At 29.7% G+C, this 21,737-nt stretch overlaps 1 protein-coding gene across 11 annotated transcripts; it reads right to left on the minus strand.

Moving 5' to 3' along the window:
- Positions 1-1,749: 1,749 nt before the first annotated feature.
- Positions 1,750-21,714, minus strand: LOC143049853 (protein FAM228B-like). Of its 11 annotated transcripts, XM_076223612.1 has the most exons (12): positions 21,336-21,714; positions 19,780-19,941; positions 18,453-18,473; positions 17,534-17,569; positions 14,121-14,198; positions 13,287-13,484; positions 12,543-12,623; positions 10,737-10,805; positions 7,721-7,953; positions 6,349-6,361; positions 5,246-5,287; positions 2,025-2,159 (listed from the first exon to the last, which is right to left on the minus strand). In XM_076223612.1, exons 1-11 carry the CDS (start codon positions 21,441-21,443, stop codon positions 5,276-5,278), a joined length of 1,011 nt encoding a protein of 336 aa, XP_076079727.1. In that variant the 5' UTR covers positions 21,444-21,714; the 3' UTR covers positions 2,025-2,159; positions 5,246-5,275. The 11 variants fall into 11 exon arrangements, with proteins under 11 accessions (XP_076079721.1, XP_076079717.1, XP_076079722.1 ...); XM_076223611.1 differs by lacking the exon at positions 5,246-5,287 and having other exon boundaries at positions 1,994-2,159; XM_076223613.1 differs by lacking the exon at positions 6,349-6,361.
- Positions 21,715-21,737: the final 23 nt, after the last annotated feature.

The following is a 21,737-nucleotide window of genomic DNA, read 5'->3' on the forward strand; positions in this document are numbered from 1 at the left end:
TAGAAAGAAGATAGTGAGAATAAAATGACTTTTTTCTACATGCATTAGTTAGTTTAAATCAATAATGTAAATTAAAAATTAAAAAAATGAATGTTTTTGTTAATATAAAAACATTTTTTAAAAATATATATGTAAAACTTAATAACTTATTTCATTATTCTCCCTCCCCCCCCCCCCAAAAAAAAAAAAACAAACAAACCAACCTACATCAAAACAAAGCAAATAATTCAGATCTATGCCCAGATACTTTTTTTTTTTTTTAACTCATTTCAAACTCAAAATCATCTAAATAAACACCCTGTATGAAAATAAATTCACTATTAGTTAATATTAATATGAAATAAATTAAACAACACAATATTTTTTGATTTTAGCATTAACAGGAGTTACTTCCCATTATAAGAAGAATTGAACCAGAAAAAGCCTGGAAATATTCACAATTTCATAGTAAACTTATGTTCTAGTTGCAGAACTGTCATAGATGAAAATAGCTTAGGAATGAAAGAATGCCAAAATAATGTTATTGTATACATAATACAGTGTTTTGATAGCAAATATGTGAAAATGTAAAATAAAAGGGCGTATGACATTTGCGCCAATTTTGAAAATTTTCTTTCTTTCATTTGCGCTGATTTTATATTTTTTCCTAATTGGATTTACAGGTAAGTTACAGGTAAGTTCATACTTTTACATTGGCTGAGCACAGAGTATAAAGACAAATCAAGTGACATTCCAATTGGTAAATGGCTATCCCAATGTTTCGGGTTACCATTCAGGCTTTTCCCTAAATGAATTCGATGACTGCTTCACGTTTGACATTGTCTGACGCTCCTTCTGATGACAAATGTCATACATTCTTAGACAACGTACAAGTTCACATTCCATAACGGTCAACCAATTCGTGATGGCGTCCATAAAATTAACGAAGGGATGCCCCCACCAGTACGTATGACAGACAAAGAAAAGATGGCCTTTGTTATCGACAATTACGCCAAATATAGAAGAGACGAAATCATAAGAAAGGAATATATTAGTTGTGTTGCCTATACATACTCGGCAAGAACAGATTTATAATTTGAATGTCTTCCGTTTTTATGGATTTGAATGCTGTACATATATTTTTAATTCGTCATTTTAGTATAAACAAAGTGCTTTTATCTTAGGTTTTTACTTTTTGATTTTAAGCACGAGACAACGTACATGTTATGATTGACTATTCATAACATATGTACAACTGGCTAACGGAAGAGGTCTTTAATGATCAATGAAAATACCATTACTGGGATGGAGAGTTGTCTTATTGGCACTCATACCTGTTATTTACCTGTAAAAAAATCGGCGCAAATGAAAAACAAAATCGGCGCAAGTGAAAGAAAAAAATCGGCGCAAATGAAATGCAGATCGGCGCAAATGCAAAACGCCGAAATAAAAACAGTGTAGAAGGATTTAAAAATCATTTTTGACGTAATATTGAAAAAAATCGTGAATAGACTTCTTCAAATCGTGGGGAAAAATTGTGTTTAAAAAATAAAAAGGCGCAAAACTTGTTTGTTAGCAATGAAAACAAAATAATGAAAAACATAAAAACAATTTCTCGTCATAATTATTTATAAAACATCAGTAAAACTTGTGCCCCATCTATGTACAAAGCACACAGTCATTTTAAGAATTAAAGAAATAAAGAGTCAAACATAACAAGCAGCTTCATGTCATAAATTGAAAGTCAATAAATGCAAATTAGACTTAAGCTCTTGTTTACATCTATAATTCTAACTTTTACACAAAAAATGCACTTTTATTGCCATAGTGATTGAGTTCAAGCTACAGAGGACAAGGTCATTGATTAAGCGACAGCCATTGTTTGTTGGTCTATTCCATTCTGAGTCTGTTGCATGGAAACAGCCAACCTTTCCTCTGGAATTGAGTCCATGTTACTAGTTAACATATCCTCAGGAATAACTTGTGTATAACTATCATATGAAACACATTTTTTCAGACCTTGAACCTTTTTTGCGGGTCTGTTAAAAGGTGGAACTTCTTTAAACATTCTCTTTTTCTGTATGTGAAGTTCTTCATCGACTAGACTGTGGTTGTATTGTGCTTGAGACCATTCCTCAAAATCTACGTTACACTGATTGAAGACACCCTGCATCCTCCTTCTGTAAATAGAAATTAAATGTTCATATTACTCAACATACAAACTTTTCTGATTGGCTCAGATCCCTAGCTAAATTATATATTGTCTTTTCTGATTGGTTCAGATCCCTAATTACATTGTATATTGTCTTTTCTGATTGGCTCAGATCCCTAAACTAATATAACTGTATATTTTTTCTGATAATAAATAATATACAGTTTTCAAAAAAGAATCTTTTTAAAGATCTTTAAATTCAATGCTTATTGATGAGTTTTATGCATTCAGCTTTTATGTATAAATGTCAAAAAATCTATACTGGAAAATAATTCTAGATCTATGGTATATAAAACCTTATTTTCAAAACCATTTCATATCCACCATTATGTTTTTATATAAAATATAAAATTCAATGTAAAAGTGCCTGTCATCTCCTATGAATACCAAGTAATCTTCATCAATCATAACAGGTGATACATTGCTTTATATCATCATGAAGATATTGTTTCCACCACCTTGTTCATAAGGGTGAGGGTGCACTTAAGGTCAAGGTACAACTATTGGACTTAGACACAGATTTTTGTAAATTTTGCATATATACATTTTGTAGAACTTTATTTGAAAATTGAAAAAATAATGCATTTATCTTTTTTTTTCCAAAATTAGGCCACGGTTTTTTATTTTGTTGGTTTACGGATTTTCCCCATGAAAAAGTCGGGTCGGTCGGTCGGAAAAAAAAAAGAAAAAAAAATATTTTTCAAGACAGAAAAATATGCAAAATAAATATATATTTCACCTTTCTAATAATATGTTTGTTATGCTATTTTGTCATCATTTCTTAAATTTTAGTTCGATGAAATATTCTTGCTCAGCTGTCATAAATATCGCATGTGACATTGTCTAATAATTTCCAGTATTTTTAAAAAAAAGGGGTGTGTGCACGGACAAAGACGAAATTAAATTGTCATTTCACAAACAAGAAAAACAAATTCGTGTAGCTCTTAATCAATTCCAGAAAGCTTGGTGAGTAATGATCTTCAAGCACCAAAACTGATAAAGAAAAAAATGTAAAAAACGTCGTACAAAAATAAGTTTCAACACACATGTCAAAAACGTAATAGACTCGTCCACTGGAAAAACGAGAATATCGGGTTAATCTGGTGTCATGCATTCCCGTTTTTTATCCAAATTGACGATATATTTTTTTATTATCTATGAAACAAGAAAATTCTAAATGATTTATTGATATTCAGAACTTTAACTTTGTGCCTTCCACCTTTCCACATTTGGACAAGTCTATTTCTATGATATTATGCATCTTACGGACTGATGACAAATAAGGGAAACGAACTTACTGTGTAACTGGTTATAAACACAGATTTCGTTCCGCAAAATTACTTGTGCAAACGACATTTCAAGGTCAATTATAATTGATTTGTCTATTTTTAGAAACGTAAACTGGAAGTTTTATTTTTTCACAACAGAAAGTGTTATCAATTTTGTTAGTGATTAATGCATTTCATTTCATAAAAAAAGAAGATTTTAATTATTTTTCAGGGATAATGTATTTGTTAGGGTCGGCGGGAATAAAAAAGCATGAAAAGTCAATTTTATTTTTATTCTGGAAATCGGCAAAATCGGGTCGGCGGATCCGTAAACCAACAAATTAAAAAATCCTGGCCTTATATTGAATTATAACTGTTTGAAAATAGGCAATCATTTGTATTGAAAATTCATAACCTATTTACTGTACCTTGACCTTAAAGTTATATATATGTATGTGTTAATACAAGTCTTAGTTCAGGAGCAAGGTTATAAAAATGGTGTCAATTTATAAAGAAAATATTGAGACTTTCAAATTAGCTGAAACTAAATTTTGATAATTTTTTATATCCATTTCGTTGCTTTTACACAAGTTTCAAATCAAAACAGTAGCCATTATTTGGCCATTTTTAGATGCCTGATACAAAAAAATGTTTTTATTTTGTAGATAAACATAAAATGGATTTATACCTATTTGTTTTCTGATCATATTCATTGCAAGCTAAAAATGTTTAAGCTGTATTTTGCTTTTTAGGGGACAAAACTCTCTTTGACAAATTTTACTATTCTGCAACATTGAATTTCGTTCTGTCTGGCTATACTACCAAGGAGTAAGCCATAGTACCAGTGTACAAAGATGTTATGAGGAAAAAAATAAAAATGGATCGAGATTAGAAATTGCAAGTTGTTCATGAATAGTTCATGTATATACATGGTAATATTAAGCATATACAATTATATAATGAATAAAGCAATAAGTATTAAACTATGTTTTCTATTCTTTCATAAAGAATCATGAATTTATTAATCTAAAAGATAATTGCATAATTGACTTAAATAATAGAGACGCAACTGGACAATGACTCCTAACTTATGAATGACAACTTGACAAGGCAATTTCAGTAGGGGGAAGTGCTTAATTTACAACATGATGTGCAATTGCATATAAACTTCATTTCAAATATATAGCATGCTGCAATGAACAGAACCATGGTAAAATAACTCAAGACAAAACCATGAGACACAAAAAATTTTTACATGTGAAATAATATAGGGTTACTGCATGAATATTGTCCCAATTAGAATTTTATATTGCACGAGCTTGCGAATGCAATATATGTTCTACGAGGGACAATATTCCCCAATATTCATGCAATAACCCTTTCATTGTATAGCAATATAATATTTGAAAGTAAAAATTGGTTTAAACTAAGATTTTGTTGTTGATGACGTCATGAATTTTGAAGATTTATTGCATTAGTGCAATATTGGAATTGATTGCACGCTATCTTTTGATTACTTTCTGTGGGAAATATTATATTGCTATGCAATAATATAGGGTTATTGCATGAATATTCGTGAATTAATGTGTTGTTCGGTCACTCGTTGGATATTTTTCTCTTTTTGAATTCTTTGATTAGTTATTCCATAATTATCTTTTCTAGAATGCATCATCTGATGTAATCTCGCTTTTTTAATTAATTATTTGATAAATTTCCATTGATTTAAAATAATTTGTGTAATCTCATGTTTTTTCTTCTTTCAATTTTACCATGGAATAGGCCTTACTTGCAGAAAGAAGATCAGGTTCATTAATGATCAGTGCTGGCACTATAAAATTTCATGAAATTTTAGTTAAAAAATCATTACATATATAAATTCAACAGAATAATATGTATCAGTGCTAGCTAAAAAATAATCTGGCACAGAGTAGTGTTACAATTGTTTCCTGTGGAGACATTTAGGTGTTTGCTTCAGGAAACATTTGCCACAAACATAGACCTAAACAATTTTTTGTGAATATTATGTTCAAATGTTTGAGGATCAGAAATTAAGTATAATAAATTCCCTACTGGAATTTCTATGCAAAAGAACATTTGATTGTGCAACAATATTTGTTAGTGCCCTATTGTAAAGCTGCAATTTATTTTTTTCTAGCTTGTTAATTCATATATTTTCTATAATTATTTACAAATGCCTTGAAATGGTTAACAAGTATACATAGGATGCATAATTAGGAAATTGACTCAAATGAAACCGACTTCTTTTAAAAAAAATAAACGATTTGGAGAATTCAGCAATGATATAGCAAAACACAAAATAAGAAAATACATCAGGAGATCAACATATAAATAAAATACAAAGTTTAAAAAAATGAAAAGTGTCCATATACTGGCCTTTAAACTACCCATTGTTAGGGTTAAACAAGTTATGAAATTTAAAACAGACTATAATAAATCTGCCACTAACAACAATTAAACCAGCATGAGATAGAAGTCCACTATTGTCTACCGACCGTGCCAGGGATGTATATCCATGCAGTCATGGTCGTTAAACACTTCAAGTTACTATTGTTTAAACTTAAATGAAAATCTGTATATTGTGACTCTACACTAGCTGTAGTAAAAATCGAACTATAAATTTTAACATAGACTTTTAAAAAATCTGCCATTAAAACCAAACCAGAATGAGATGCATGTTCACTGTTGTTTTAATCTAAATAAAAAAATCAATATATATCATGACTATTACACTAGCCATATATAGTATATTACAAAATTTAACAGTAAATGTAATCGAACTAGGTCAAGGTATCTAAAAGGTAAAAGGTAGAGGTAGGATTAAAGGTACTAAATATACATGGGTTACTGACTAGTCTAAATGTTCCTTACCTCAAATCTTACTCTACAGGGAAAAACAAAGTATTCAGATCTACAGAAAATGTATCATATTATCTAAAGGAAAAGTTCACCTTATAATCTACAGAAAATATCCTCTAACACTAACTGGGGAAAGAAATCTTTATTCTCTACAGAAAACCCTGACTTTGCACAAGTTCCTCTGTACTTTCAGTATCAGCTTTGATTTGAATATTCCAAATTAACCTCATAACATTTAAAACCTCAGATCTGATTCAAATTAAGACATATATAATATTGTATATTTATTTCACAAAATTTTCGGTTGAAGTTTATTGCATACAAGTTCATTCAGAAAATTCAAATAAAAACATATGACATATGGATATGTGCCAAGTCTCGTGTTCACAATGTTCACATTGTATTGTAACTCACATGCACACACACACACACATTTACTTTTCCACAGAAAATGGGGTCAGAATCTGATGGAGTTATCTACTTTTATAACTACATACATATATTGAAGACAAGATTACATTTTTTAACCACACTCAGGCCTTATTCTTTTTAATTTTGAATTGCAGGGTAGTCTGCAGTTTTACTGTGTGATATATACTAGTATTTCTCAAAATTATATTGTTGGTTAATGGTAGAAATAAAGGTGACAAGAAATAATTCAAATTTCAAAGGGAAATAATTCAAATATCAAAGGGAGATAATTCATTACTTTCTGATAGACTAAAGGTTATGAATGTAAAATCTTTAAAAGCAACATTAACATTTCAGGAATGACTTTAGAAACTTAAAATGAGAATTTGAGATATTTTTGTTTATTTTTACAATGTCAAGTGCATGAACTTTACTTTAGTAAACTACCAACTGACAATATACCATTCTTAGATAAAACCTGATGAATAAGTTAACACATGGGTATCACAACTGTATTTTGGTAATATCATATGGTGTCAGTACTGTGGAGAATTAGTTTTGTATTGATATATCATATATGTATTAATATTATAACTTATTCACATAACATTTAAAAAGTCTGAAAATAACACCATCTAAAAAACTTATCAGGTAAAAAAGAGCTTAGTGATTTTTCAACAACATTAGCATGTAGTTTTCAATTTAAGATCTTATATATTTATAATTCATGAAAAATTCATGAAAAATCAGCCTGACAGCAAGTATTTTGCTACAAAATTTTGTTAATAATTAAACTTGAATTATATATACATCACAGGGTTCAAAAGTGAGAAAGTTTACTTAAAATAAAGATAAGTAATTTAAAGAAACAGGCACATGCTATTATAAAACACACAATATCCACACTATTAAAATAAACACATACCACTCTACAGAAATACAAAATCACTATTTATAAACAACAAATGTATACCTGCTAGCCATTCGTGGAGTACTCTCAATATTATGCAGTGGCATCTGAAGCCACTTAATACTGTCCGTGCCATGTCTTCCTAGTGGCACAAGGGGTAAGGGAGGTAACTTCACTTGGTCTATATCCTTGTCTGTGTAATTGTACCCGGTCATGCATCTCATTATTGTACGCTCCTCTTCACTTCGTTCACGGCCTTGAGACAAAAGTGGGTCACGAAACTTTTGTGTCTGTACCTAAATAGAGTAAATCATATCAGAAAACTGGTTTTAATAAAAGACAAATTTATATGAACAATTTCAAAATTTTCAATTATCATAGAATTTTTTGAATTTAACTTTTAACATTTATATATTATCTCTTTAATTTTAAGAATTTCAAAGCAATTTTAAATTAAAACAAATTGAATAAAATTGAATAAGAAACTATCACATAAAACTGCGTACAAATAGAAATGTCATAAATATCATGAGAAATATACCTAAAATAAACAAACACAAAAATAAATCTTCTAAATTCATACTACCTGTAAAAACCTCATCCTCAGAAACGATAAAAAAAAAACAATAAGGTCTGAATTTTTTGTATCATATCCTACTATGTGCTAAAGATTTTTAAAGTCAGGTTTTGGACTCCCTATTTTTGAAAAAAGGTCCGGAAATAAATTTTTATGACCAGATTGAGTATGCCAAGAAACACATTATAGATGCTATATAATTCATTATTTCAGGTTCAATGACCAACAAGAGATTCTAAGCATGTGAATTATATACTTTGGTAATTTATACATGTGTTTAATCTACTATTCTCATACCAAAGCTAACCTGTCACAATAAATGGGTGGCAATAATAAAATTAAACTGAACTTATCTGTTTAAACCCAAAAGTTTTTCTTATGTTGTACTGTCATACCACTGTCCCAGGTTAGGGGGAGGGTTGGGATCCCGCTAACATGTTTAACCCCGCCACATTATTTATGTATGTGCCTGTCCCAAGTCAGGAGCCTGTAATTCAGTGGTTGTCATTTGTTTATGTGTTACATATTTGTTTTTCGTTCATTTTTTTTACATAAAGAAGGCCGTTAGTTTTCTCATTTGAATTGTTTTACATTGTCGTATTGGGGCCTATTATAGCTGACTATGCGGTATGGGCTTTGCTCATTGTTGAAGGCCGTACGGTGACCTATAGTTGTTAATATCTGTATCATTTTGGTCTTTTGTAGATAGTTGTCTCATTGGCAATCATACCACATCTTCTTTTTTATATATTATTATTGTACCAGTATATAAAGTAATACAGCATCTATTAAACTAATCATGGGAAAATAATTTAGCTCACTTATTAGAATACCATAGACCAATTGTAGCTTGGACCTTTGAATTCATCTTAGAATGTTTTTATAATAATTCTGTTAGTATTAAATTGTTAAAGTAACAGTTAATCAAATCCATTTCATCAATGTTAGACAGGGTTAACAATCTTTTTTATTTATTTTTTGTCTCTCCTTGTTACAATGCGACACTGAAAAGAGTTCCCAAGTATTAATTTTGTAGTTCCTTTTAGTACATTGTAAAAAATCACAGGTGTTATAAATTTCAATCGTCGCCTCGTTTGCATTTTTTTCAAATGTTTAATAATACACATCTTGTTCCCCATTTGCAATTCTAAGTTCTTAAATGCACACACAAATATTTTTGCCTAAAACCAAAAAAACTGATGTCCAAAATCAAAACACCCTTCACATGTAACCTAACCCAAAATTACCTGTTCAAGATCTTCATCGCTAGCAAATGCTACCTGAACACATAAAACATCTAACAATTGAATTATCTCCCTTTATTATAACTAAATCATCCTTGAAGGATTTTTCTACAATTTATCTAAATTTTCTTTTTTGTTTTAATAACAACATTTCATGTTGATATTTTAATCTAAAAATTGGAATATTTTGTATTTTTGCAGAGGTTTTCCGTTATATAGTACAGGTATATGTATAATTTATTAAATTATCCTCAACAAAACATAACAAAACAAACCGTAAAAAAACCACCTAAGAATATCCATCCACAGGACATCATACCCTGCTTTCAATATCACATAGGCATAGACATATTCAGTAAACCATGAATAAAGATTCATAGTCACAGTTACTTTTTGGGGGTTTTGCCTATTATGTTAAAAATTTCTATTAAACACTTAAAAATGTTAAATTGTCAGTGATGTCTATTATGAAGTATAGCAATCATCAGGCTTGCCTTAAATATATATATCTTGCATTTTTACCAATAATCAGTTATAACAGTTATTCCTGAATTTAAAACTTCAGTATATTAAATTTTCATTTTGAAGGAAGGGGCCTCCCTTCTGGGCCACCATCCAAAAATTCCTCTTTCAGAGACCTGATGACTACTGTTTGATTATTATATATAATCTGAACCTTCTGCTTAGAAGTGAAATTCTGAATCAAACAATGAAATTATTTAAATGTGTAGATAATATTGTGATTTCACAACAGAAAAAACAAAATATTTAATGCCAACGTAATTGTTATGTCAAATGTGATACAAGGTTGTGAGTTTAATTTTAACAAAAAGGAATATTAAATGAATTTTGTGATAAAAATAATATTCAACAATTTAAAAAATCAACAATTTCAACATTTTTACACAAATTCTTGCACAACTAAGCCAACAAAAATGAGAATATTTTCATGAAAAAAGTATTAAATCCTAGCCTTCTGGATACTTTCTCTAGAAAGGTGATACAGGGGTGCTCATTTCCCAAATACCATTTCTTTTTGTAACTTTCCCCACTTCTCTCTTCTTTTCTTATTCTTTTCCCCCAATCCTAAATAACCAAAATCCTGTCACCCCCGCTCTCTTCTCTTTGTACTGTCAATCTTGAAGGGGACTCATAGAAAACCTGAAGCTCTAGGCAAGTAATCATTTTCAACTTAATATTCTAGCCACACACATATGTCACAGTTTTGTTCGTTGTGGCGTAGTTGTGCATTTTATACCTTGAAATGTTGTGTGTTGAAATGCGCCTGAGCCTTGACCATGTGCTTACTCCACTTTAAGCACAAATTCTGATTATAAAATCATTAGTATGTTATTCAATAGCTGTTTTTATAACTTAAATTAAAAAGTTTAAATCAGACCATGCATATTAATATTCATTAAAATCTGTCTAATTAAAAAAATATAAAAAAAATAGCATGCATGCCTTTATTATTACATTTTATTACAATATTATAGATTAAGTTTTTTTTAATCTTTGTTTTTGTGTTATATGGTTACATATCTAGTATATATACATGCATTTACATAAATTAAAAATATATTTAAAAATCAAAATTAATTTCAATAGTATATTAAAGAGGCAGCAGAATCTAGTACAAAAATGTTTTCTTTCTTTGCACATTTTATTCTTAACTGATGCATGGCAAACTAAATTTTAGGGAATCAATAAAATAAGAACACAAAGTTTAGTATTTTAGAAAAGCAGCATCTTTTTATGAAGAAAAAAAAAAACCTAAGGAATAAAAATGTTTGAAACATTTAAAGATTCTAACTTTATTCAAATGATTTTTTTACTGGAATCCTGAAAAAAAATGAAGCAATTTATGTTAAAAAGGTTCTGATCACTAAAGTTTTAATGGCTAAAAGAAGCTATTATTACTAAGCTACAAAGTTAACCTTGTTACCTCCTTGGCTGTAAAAAGGGCCTGTTCATATATACAATTCTGATCAGTTCTTTTCATAGTAAATTTAACAGCTAAAACTTCCATTAAAGTACGTTCCTACATCACATAATAGGCCTAAGATCACAATTAATTCCCTCGTGGTCTTGGAATATAGTTCCTAATTATTATATGGGGTATTTCTTCCTAAGTAATCTGTCTACTGTTATCTTTGAAATGTTTACTATTTCAGTGGTCCTTTCAGTTGCATATATATTGAAATAAGTAAAACATGTGGAAAAAAAATATTGTTGAAAGTGAAAGTAGTGATTTGGCCAAAATGAAAGTAGGGTAGAAATTAGTCTTAGTCATTTATTCAAGATTCAAATCCTACCATTGGCATGTTAATATGGCTCTTAAAGAAAAAGCACTGATGGATTGTCCTGGGACAAGCATATTTTATTAGAATAGTATGGTCTATATGCAGTTAAATTTATTTTATGTTTGAAGCGGTGCAAATTTTTTAATTCAACTTCGACTTAAAAAATGCATTGTAGCCAAGGGGAAAAATTATTGTGTTCTGAGGCCTGAAATGATGATGAAAACTGTCAGCTGCCTTTCAACAACTAACATGTCTAATTTGAGATTTAAATCTTAAAAATGTTCCTTTTTTTAAAAATAATAATATTAACAAACACATCTTTTCAGCTTTAAAAGATCAGATCTCCCAGTTAAAAATAAATAAATAATGAGCAAATTTAAAGCTCAAACATGTGGGCCAATGTGGTTAATTTGAAAAAGACCCATACAGTCTCTATATTTCATAGGGATTTCAGTTTCTATAGTCATGATCTTTAAAAAAAATCTTTTTTTGACTATTTCCTGCAAGGAAGGGAAATAACTCTGGTTAAAACTATACATCAACAAATCAAAGATTGTCCCATCAAAATATATTTTTTTTAAATCCTACCAATATATTTTCCCCATTTTATTAACATGGTTACAAGTAGCAAAACATCTAATAAAAATATATAGTGTTGTATTAAAATATTTTACTTAAAAATGATTATGTAAAAAGTTAATGTATATTTTTTTGTATTCATTTTTTTGGTATTTTACACCAATTCACATAATAAGTCATACCTTAATTGGTGCAGGTCTGTGTCCATTCAAAGCTTGTGCATAATATTCTCTTGGGTCCATTGTATCCAAGAAAACATGCCCCTGTAAAAAACATTTTTTTCTTCTTCTGAATACAGCATAGAGTTTTGTATTACAAGAGTTATCTTTCTATTTCACCTAGATATTGGAAAGGAAAGTTTGTGCACAATTATGCAGCAACTTCAATTTTATTGAAAAGTAATGATATATCTCCTATAAAAATATTTGTTTGTTTCTTGAATATATTGTATATATATGCTGTTTCCTCAAAACAAATTCCGTCATTCTGTTTGAGGCCAAAAATAAATGTTACACATTTAAATTTGCACGTGCCCCAAATTCCAAAGTTATATAAAGCATAATTCGAATAATCTGTCACATTGCCCAATCATTATCCTATTAAATAAATGATCGGAAAAAAATTATAAATCATTCAAAGTCAACATTTTGTTTAGTGGTTGTCGTTTATTGATGTGGTTCATAAGTGTTTCTTATTTTTTTTAAAAGGTTAGACTGTTGGTTTTCCTGTTTGAATGGTTTTGCACTAGTCATTTTGTGGGGCCGATTATAGCTTGCTGTTTGGTGTAAGCCAAGGCTCCGTGTTGAGGGCTGTTCTTTGACGTCACCTATACAAGTTTACTTTTCCAAATTGTGACTTGGATGGAGAGTTGTCATTGGCACTCATACCACATCTTCCTATATGTATTTTGCTTTTTGTTGTTATACCTTTTCATTTACAAATTCTAAATACTGTTTATGTAATTCCCTCTTTCGTCTGTCCAGTTCTGGCCAATCATCACCGTCCATTACGTCAATGATCTTTTTACGTAAGGGTTCATGAACTCTATCATTCCATTTTTTATGCAGCATTTCTTTCTTACGTAAATCCATCACATCTTTGTGACAAACATATTCTTCTATATCCTAAAATGAAAAATACGGGTAAATTGTAAATGTTTCTAAAATAATTACTGAAAATGTATGTGTACATTGTAAGTGTTTCTCAGAAAGTACTGAAGATGTATTTGTACATTTAAATGTTTCTAAAAAATTTAACTGAAAATTTATAACACATTTAAGTTATGCATAAAATTGACAATGGAAATGGGGAATGTGTCAAAGACCAAAGAGCAGAAAACAGCAAAAGGCCACCTAAACAATTATGTAATTAGTTCAGTGTAAATAGAGGACAATTTTGACAAAAAGTGTTGCAAGTGTATGTTTTCAACTTGAAAAAATAAATGTTATAAAGGAGCACTGAGCTCTGTTTATTTCAAATGCAAAAAACTTTCTTTTTAAAAGGAAACTTTCTATTATCACGTAAGTGACTATACCCAACATAAAAATGGGCCATAACTATTGAAATGGGGAAATATTAAATGTGTCAACTCATTCTGAAGTGAGTGATTCCATGAGTGTGAAAGTGAACAAAAAATGATAATACTCATAAATAGGTATGCTTATATTTTCTATTTGAAACTAAAATTTTAATTGACAGGAATAAGGATCCCTTTTTTAGTATGGAAAAGCTCTGTCAATGATAAAATTCTTAACAATTACCTTGACGAAAGTGCTTTCTGTTTCCAAGAGGGGGTTGTACAGCTGTCTGGCTGCCTTTGATTCCACATCAGACTTTTCCTAAAAATAAAATTACAGAGAAAATGAGATGGATTTTTTGGAAATTTTCTGCAGTGCAGGCAATGTTTATTTTTGTTTTTAAATATCTTTCTGTATACAGTATAAGGACTATAAACTTAAGTACATGTACATCACATATGAAAATTTGTGAATAAGGAATGAAATCAACTTAATTATAACGTTATGAATAAAAAATCCTGAGTCCTATAAAAGAATATGAATTAAATACATTTTTGAACTTATCTCTAGCTGACTTCAAGATTTTCTCCAATTGACATATAATTAAATGAGCGTCAACAGTTTTCAAAAAATATTTGTACACCTAGTTGTTATGATTTACAAATTTCCAAATCGACAGGTATCTATAAATTACCAAAAGATACAAAATCTGCCAGTTTGTCAAAATGAACCTTCTGAATGTCTGTTCAAATTCTTTTTGTCTTTCCCAAATCTTATATATATTGTTCTTTTACTTTTAAATTTATTATTCTTTAAAAATTTGTTAGCATTAATTTGTTATTTTCTAAAGAATCTAATATCAAATAAAAAAATCCTATCTACGATAATTCATAAAAAGAGAAATTATATATCCATGAAATAAATTGAAGTAAAAAAGAGTAAGCTTAAAATTCCTATCATTCTGTATTGAATTTAACATCTCCTGATTTTGGTACTTGTTTTTTTCTTTGGTATTCTCTGCATGCTCTTTAGTAGCTATAATTTAAAATTCCCTATTGTATGATTTTGACAATGCACTGTCAAAGGTAAGAAAGAGAAAGCACACACAAGATCAAAATCATGTAGAAAGAGAACTTATTAACATTTTTTAAATCCTTAAAAAAAATTTGGATTCATTCAATTGTGGTGTCTAAGCACCACTTTCAGCATATTTCATTTGGCTATATCTTTGTAACCAGTTTGTATTCCTGAGTCTTTGAGATACATGACCTTAGGAAAGGAAACTGGTAATCCTAGCTAATTTAAGCTCAGTAAAGAACAGAAAAAAAGTTCAACACCATAGGAGCCACCATTAGAAAATAACATCAATCTTTTATCACAAGAGAACGAATTATAAGTGTTGAGTTCTTTCCAGTGTGTTGTTTTGACAAGGCTTTATAAGGTCTTAGAAAAACACCAAATTTTTGTGTGCAAGAACTCCTCTCAAACCGGTGCTAGAAGCCATCTTATACTTACAGTGAGGTGAGATTTTTTTATTTTTGATCAGTGTTGAAGACCTCACTATGACTTTGAGATGAAGACCAGCAATAAAAGCACTGTTTGTTTATTAATGTGTGTTTTTCTTGGCTGTACATGTCTATACTAGTTTTATGTCATGGATGGATACCCTATATCTTTTGTTTTTCTATTCTACCTATGAAAGATAATGACATTTCTACCTCTAAATTCATTGTAATAAGTGAATTTTTAAATAATTTGAAATATAATTAGCAAGGATATAGGCTATTAAATATTTTAAGATAATAGACATCTATATGTGTTCAGTACTTTGTGTCTTAAATGTTTTTGTAAGTTGTATATGTGCTGTGTATACATATATAACCATATGAGTTTAACCTTCTAAACATTGTCTCAATCGCACTCATATCACATCTTCTTTTTTTGATTTTTTAAAGCAAATTTTATTTCAAAACATGACATATCCCAAATCTGATTCAAAAACATTTGTCCTTATATCAATCATGTAATAATTTTAGTTATAAACTAGACTACATGTAAATTATATATATATATTTCACAATTATCATGGCAATTTGGTAAAACTAAATTGACTTTCTAATTTGATATTTTATTATTCAAGTAAAACATTTTTTTGTTATTTATAATTTATGAATGGAATTTGTTAACAGAAAAAGGATTGACACAAAAAATGTTTCGACAAATAAAATGATTTTTTTTTTAACTTTCATTGTAAATTGTAATACATGTATAAAAAAAAAAGTCCCAGAAATAAATCAGAAGAAACTCTTCTTTTTTTTATCTTGTATTTGAGTCATTTGACTTTAATTCTATGGCATTTATTAACCACTTAATGGATTTTCTCAATGCACTTAACACTTTCCTTACTGAATTGTCATTTTCAATTGAAAAAAAATGTTTAACATTGTTTTAAAAGAACGAAATACATGTATTTCCAAATATTTTCCAAATTGACTAATATTATTAACAAATGATAATCTATCATAAATTCATGTGCTTCATTTCCTCCATTTTTCAAATATTTAAGGAGGTAGACCTAGGTTAAGGGAAATAACTCTTAAAATCATTAGTACGTTTGTGTCAACCATTTTCAAAAATATATTCTAAGCTTCTAGGTTACATAGATTATTTTCAATCTGTTTCAGGTGAATGCTTAAAATACATTGATGAACTTGACTTTTACAAACGCTTAGCTGATTTAAAGAGTTATCTCCCTGAACCAAGGTCTACCCCCTTAAATGATATACATTAATAAGAAATCAGAGAAATGTGAAGACCTGATTACCCAAAATACAGTTAAGGAGGAGTGGAACATTGTCCTTAAGCAAGACTATAAAGCAAGATAAGAGAAATGCCTGTAACGTCATGTGCAATCTGATTGAAACACTGATCTGTGTCCACACTTTGCTTACAAAGTTTCGAAAAGCCTCTGTTCTACTTTCTTTTTTAAAAGCCTTTTTGAATCCTCCGGTGTTTTGGTATTGATACACACCTATCACATTTTAGAAGTAGAAATTCTTTTGGCTGATGTTATAATTACCAGAACAGAAACAAGAATGCAAGTTGGCCAGATCTTTGTAAGAAAAGTGTGGACACAGATCTATATTTTAATAAGGTTGCAATATGTGTAGTATATAGTATTGTGCTATCCTGTAAGCTGATGAATGTATAATAAGTCAACAATAATATCCAGGAGTCCTGACAAGTTTGATGATTGATTGATTAAAGTCAAGATGCATTTTAACAAAAAGATTATCTCCCCTGATATAATGCTGCTACAGGGAGATAACCCATTGAACAAAAGAATTCCCTGGCAGATTAATACATACTTATACTGTGGATTCATTTATTGTCATGAGTACCAATTTTCATAAATTGAGGAAAACATGTTTTTGTGGCTTTGCCAATGTCTATATATTCTTATAGAACATGTGTAATTCCATGATTATTTACAAATTTGTAAATTTGTGGGTCCTATATGTATGTACCATCAAAATCAATGAAAATTGGTATCCAACAAATTATAATGAATCCCCAGGCAGTATTTCAAGAAGTTTTCAAACTTATAACGACTCCTGCCTTTGCTGACAACAGTTATACACGGTTACCATGGTTACCTGTTTATCTACCCATGCTTGTGGAATCGTAAACAACTGGAAACAAAAAACATTCACATGCAACAGATGTACAACATGCAATTAAAATAAAGACCAATATACACGGTTGTAAAAACATAACAAACTTTGACATGCAGTTAAATGGAAATTGAACATGCATTATGGGTAAAATAGGCATTTGCTCTATATTTACAAAAGAATCTTAGTAACCCCTTTTAAATTTTATGTCAAAGTATGACTACTTATATCTAACAGCCGACAAGGCCTACAGCGATATTTCAAAATGTCATAAGTGAAATTGCATTCATGACTACAACATGATTTTATATTTTGCGGGAAACATATATGTACATTGTACATGTAACGCACATATTGGCCTATTTCAATTTATCGACCTAGAATCTTATTGTAATGAGTCCCATTTAAAAACCTCTTATGTATGAAACTGTAAATGAAAGATCAGCCTTCACTGTAAGCCATTAGTCTGATGCCCCAATTTTATTTAATAGGACTACAAAATATTTCTTTTGACACAAACTGAAAATGTTGAAAAATGCCTAATTTTTACTTCATCATGTTCTTAGTTCTGAGTAAATGATATTTGTTTACATATTTTTCAAATCAAATAAAACCTTTTATGATCATTTATCAGAAAGTTCAAATGTAACCAACAAAAAAAAATTACATAGCCATAACCTTTACTTTCAGTACTTCTGACCTGTATGAGTGTTGTACAAAAAGCAGACAATATAATTACTTTGCATATTTACCATATTAGAAACTGATTATGAATTCAAAACCTTTTATGGATTTTTGGTAGCTTAGTTATGTATTAGTTATTCCCCCTTTCACAGTAGAGCAATGTTAAAAATAATATATTTAAATTAAATCAAAAAGGCTTGAGTATATATAGACATACCAGACGTAATTTAGCCGAACTCTATGGATACAAGAAAAAACAAATCTAGCATAATATGAATTTGCTTCCTTATATATAATATATTCATGTACATATTTAAGCAATATTGATACAATATACATATTAACTTATGGATATGAATATATACTTATATCAGTATATAAATGTATATATTTAGTAAGCAAATGCTGCAATATTGGGCAATAAACAAAGTCATTTAAATTCTATGATAAAATTATGGCTATTTCAGAAATAAACATATGGGTCTAGGAAGCCTTAATTAACATGATTAATATTGTTGTTCATGAAACAAAGGTTTCAATACACAATATGTAAAATACCTTGAGCTTTTCAGGGTTCTCACTAAGGCAAGTAAATCTGTTTGGACTCACTATTTCCAAAACTGGTGAGTCCACAGATGCATCAAGATTGAAATATTTTATAAACTAAACACAGTAAAACACAAATATCATCATTTTATAGGAAAAGTTTAAAAGTAATCTTAATTAAATGTCATGTCATTGCTCTGTAAGGAAATGGAGACTAAAATGTTACATTATAATACAATAAAATATTTTTTTCTTGCTGTTAGACTCGTCATGGCTAAAAACAACGAGTCCCTGGACTCTTCTTTAAAAATCCTTAGCGAGAACCCTGCAGTTGGAGCTCACTGGGCTTGTTATATAGTTCAACGTGCATTTAGCAGCTTATTGTGCATTTCGAAGCTTTTATGCTTTTTGCAGCTTACTGTGCATTATCATAAAAAAAAAAATACTTTGGAAGTTTTATTAATTATAAAATTCTTCCTAATTTCCTTAATCTTTAAAAGCATATGAAGTGAAAAAGTATAAAGAAAATAAAGTAATGTATATATATATATTTCTATTCAATTGTAGTGAAAAAAATTGAAATAATATTCTTTCATGAAATCAAAGGTCTTATTATAGAAATCCTTGTTGTAATACTGAAATGTTCATACTTAAACAAGTATGTTTTTATTTCTCTTACTTTAAGACTTTTTGTGTGAAATGAGTCCCTGGAGTATGTCTAATAATAAACATTAATTTGTAATCCTTCTAATTGGTACTAATTTTACTACTTGTTGACAGATTTTTCTACATAATTTCAAAATGTCGGAGAAATCATATCATTTTCAATTTGTGTACAATATTCTTTTTATAGTCAGCTTCTAAATAATGTATTGTTTCCTACAACTGATAAATCACAATCAGTAAGTGATCATAAATTATATAAATTTCTATTTTCAAAATTGCTATATCACACAGTACAGTATTACTGGCTGTGGCTCAATGTAAAGTTAATTTACCTGTAAACTCTTGACTGTCTTTTCATTCAACCAATCTTGTACTTTGAGTGTCTGTCCAATCAAACTTTTTGAATCCATTCCTGTACCAGGTTTGGCCCCAGCTGGAGTGGAGTATGGTCTCTTTGATGACCGCCTCCTCTGCACAGCTGATCGGTTCATCATCTTAAAGAAAAAAATACAACAGTTCAAATATTAAAATAGAAAATTAAAGGTAAGTGGGATTTTGTTAATTATCATGTTGATGGCTTTTAAAGTAAGACATATTTTTTCCATCCATGGCTACAAATATTATATATTCATATGCTTAATAAATTTAATCAATTTTTTCTCTTTTACCTACATACCATGTCACAATGCCTATATTCATTATATAATGTTATGAACATAACTAAGCTACCAAAAATCCATAAAAGGTTTTGAATTTATAATCAGCTTCTAAATGTATGGTAAATATGCAAAGTAATTATATTGTCTGCTTTTTGTACAACACTCATACCGGTCAGAAGTACTGAAAGTAAAGGTTATGGCTATGTGTTTTTTTTTTGTTGGTTACATTTGAACTTTCTGATAAATGATCATAAAAGGTTTTATTTGATTTGAAAAATATGTAAACAAATACCATTTACTTAGAACTATGAATGGATTTCCAAATAGCCATAAGGTGAATAAAAATGTGAATCAGGGTCTGTTCGTCCTTGTAGCTGTTCGCCCAGAGTACATTCGCCCTGAGAGCCCTATTCGTACATTTTTTTTTTTGTACTCTTTCCAAGCCGACTAGTTTATCAAAACAAAATGTTGTTTTTATCATTAATCCATCAAAGAAAATTATTACAACAATCAGTGATAAGTATAATTACGAACAATTACAAAATGTATCATAAATGCTGGGACGTCTGAGGATCAGGTGTTTTTAAGCTCAGGATTTTGGGATTGATCCCTTTAGGATTCAGGGTTCATTTTTCTAATTTCAGGATGGCAGGATTTTAAGTTCTTTATATATAGGACTTTTGGATTTCATATTTTTAAGCCCTGGAATTAGGGATCAGAACCCCTCTGACCCCCTCATATCTGAATAAGTTTAATTACCTTTAACATGTTTAATAGTAATTCCCTTAATATTAATACTTTTGTCAAAAAAGTGGAGAGAATGAATCATGGGCAAACAGACTCTATGGGCAATGGACCTAGGGGAACAGACCTTATACAGATACACCTTATCGCTAATCCTGGCTGACCCGGCCGCTTGAACTTTTGACGCATACAACAATCACTTTTTAATTGTGGCGTCAGATATTTTGTATTGTGACGTCAAAATTTTACAGGAACCTGAGTGATATCTAGTAATGGCGGACAAATAGAAATAAGGTGTATTGATATTTGGTGGTGTTTTTCTACCACATTTTGTAGTACACTTATTATACAGATGTATAAATAATATGACAACAAAAATGGCATTTCCTTTTCATGAAATGCGATCAAATGGTCAAGTTTTTGATAGTCTTTGATTAAAAAATCCTCGCATATTACAGAATATGTAAATCGTTAGGTGAACAAACCGTGGTTGTAATATGATCCTGACTGTCGATCATTAATTCTTCAATGGCATCGTTATTGTGGACTTGTAATTTACCACCTTGTTGTTTCACACACAGCAGGGACGCCATGGTGCTGCTACACAACAGTTATTGTCCAAGATAAATGTTTGTTTAGGAGAGAACCTTAAAAGAAAGAGAGGCTGATGTTGAGCATCAGTTGATGGCCGCCATTTTCGTAAACAATCTGACGTCACATGGAGATATATATTTAGACTGTTATTTGCGAAGGTATAACGTTTAAACGATGTCTACGGTATTTGAAAATAAAGTTTATTATAAAATCAAAGTGTCACTTTACTAAATACACAATATTATTCAACAGACAAAGAGAAAATGCTGCAAAACATCTCCTTGACGACAAAG

This window comes from Mytilus galloprovincialis, chromosome 10 (genome assembly GCF_965363235.1).
Source record: "Mytilus galloprovincialis chromosome 10, xbMytGall1.hap1.1, whole genome shotgun sequence".
Taxonomy (NCBI): domain Eukaryota; kingdom Metazoa; phylum Mollusca; class Bivalvia; order Mytilida; family Mytilidae; genus Mytilus; species Mytilus galloprovincialis.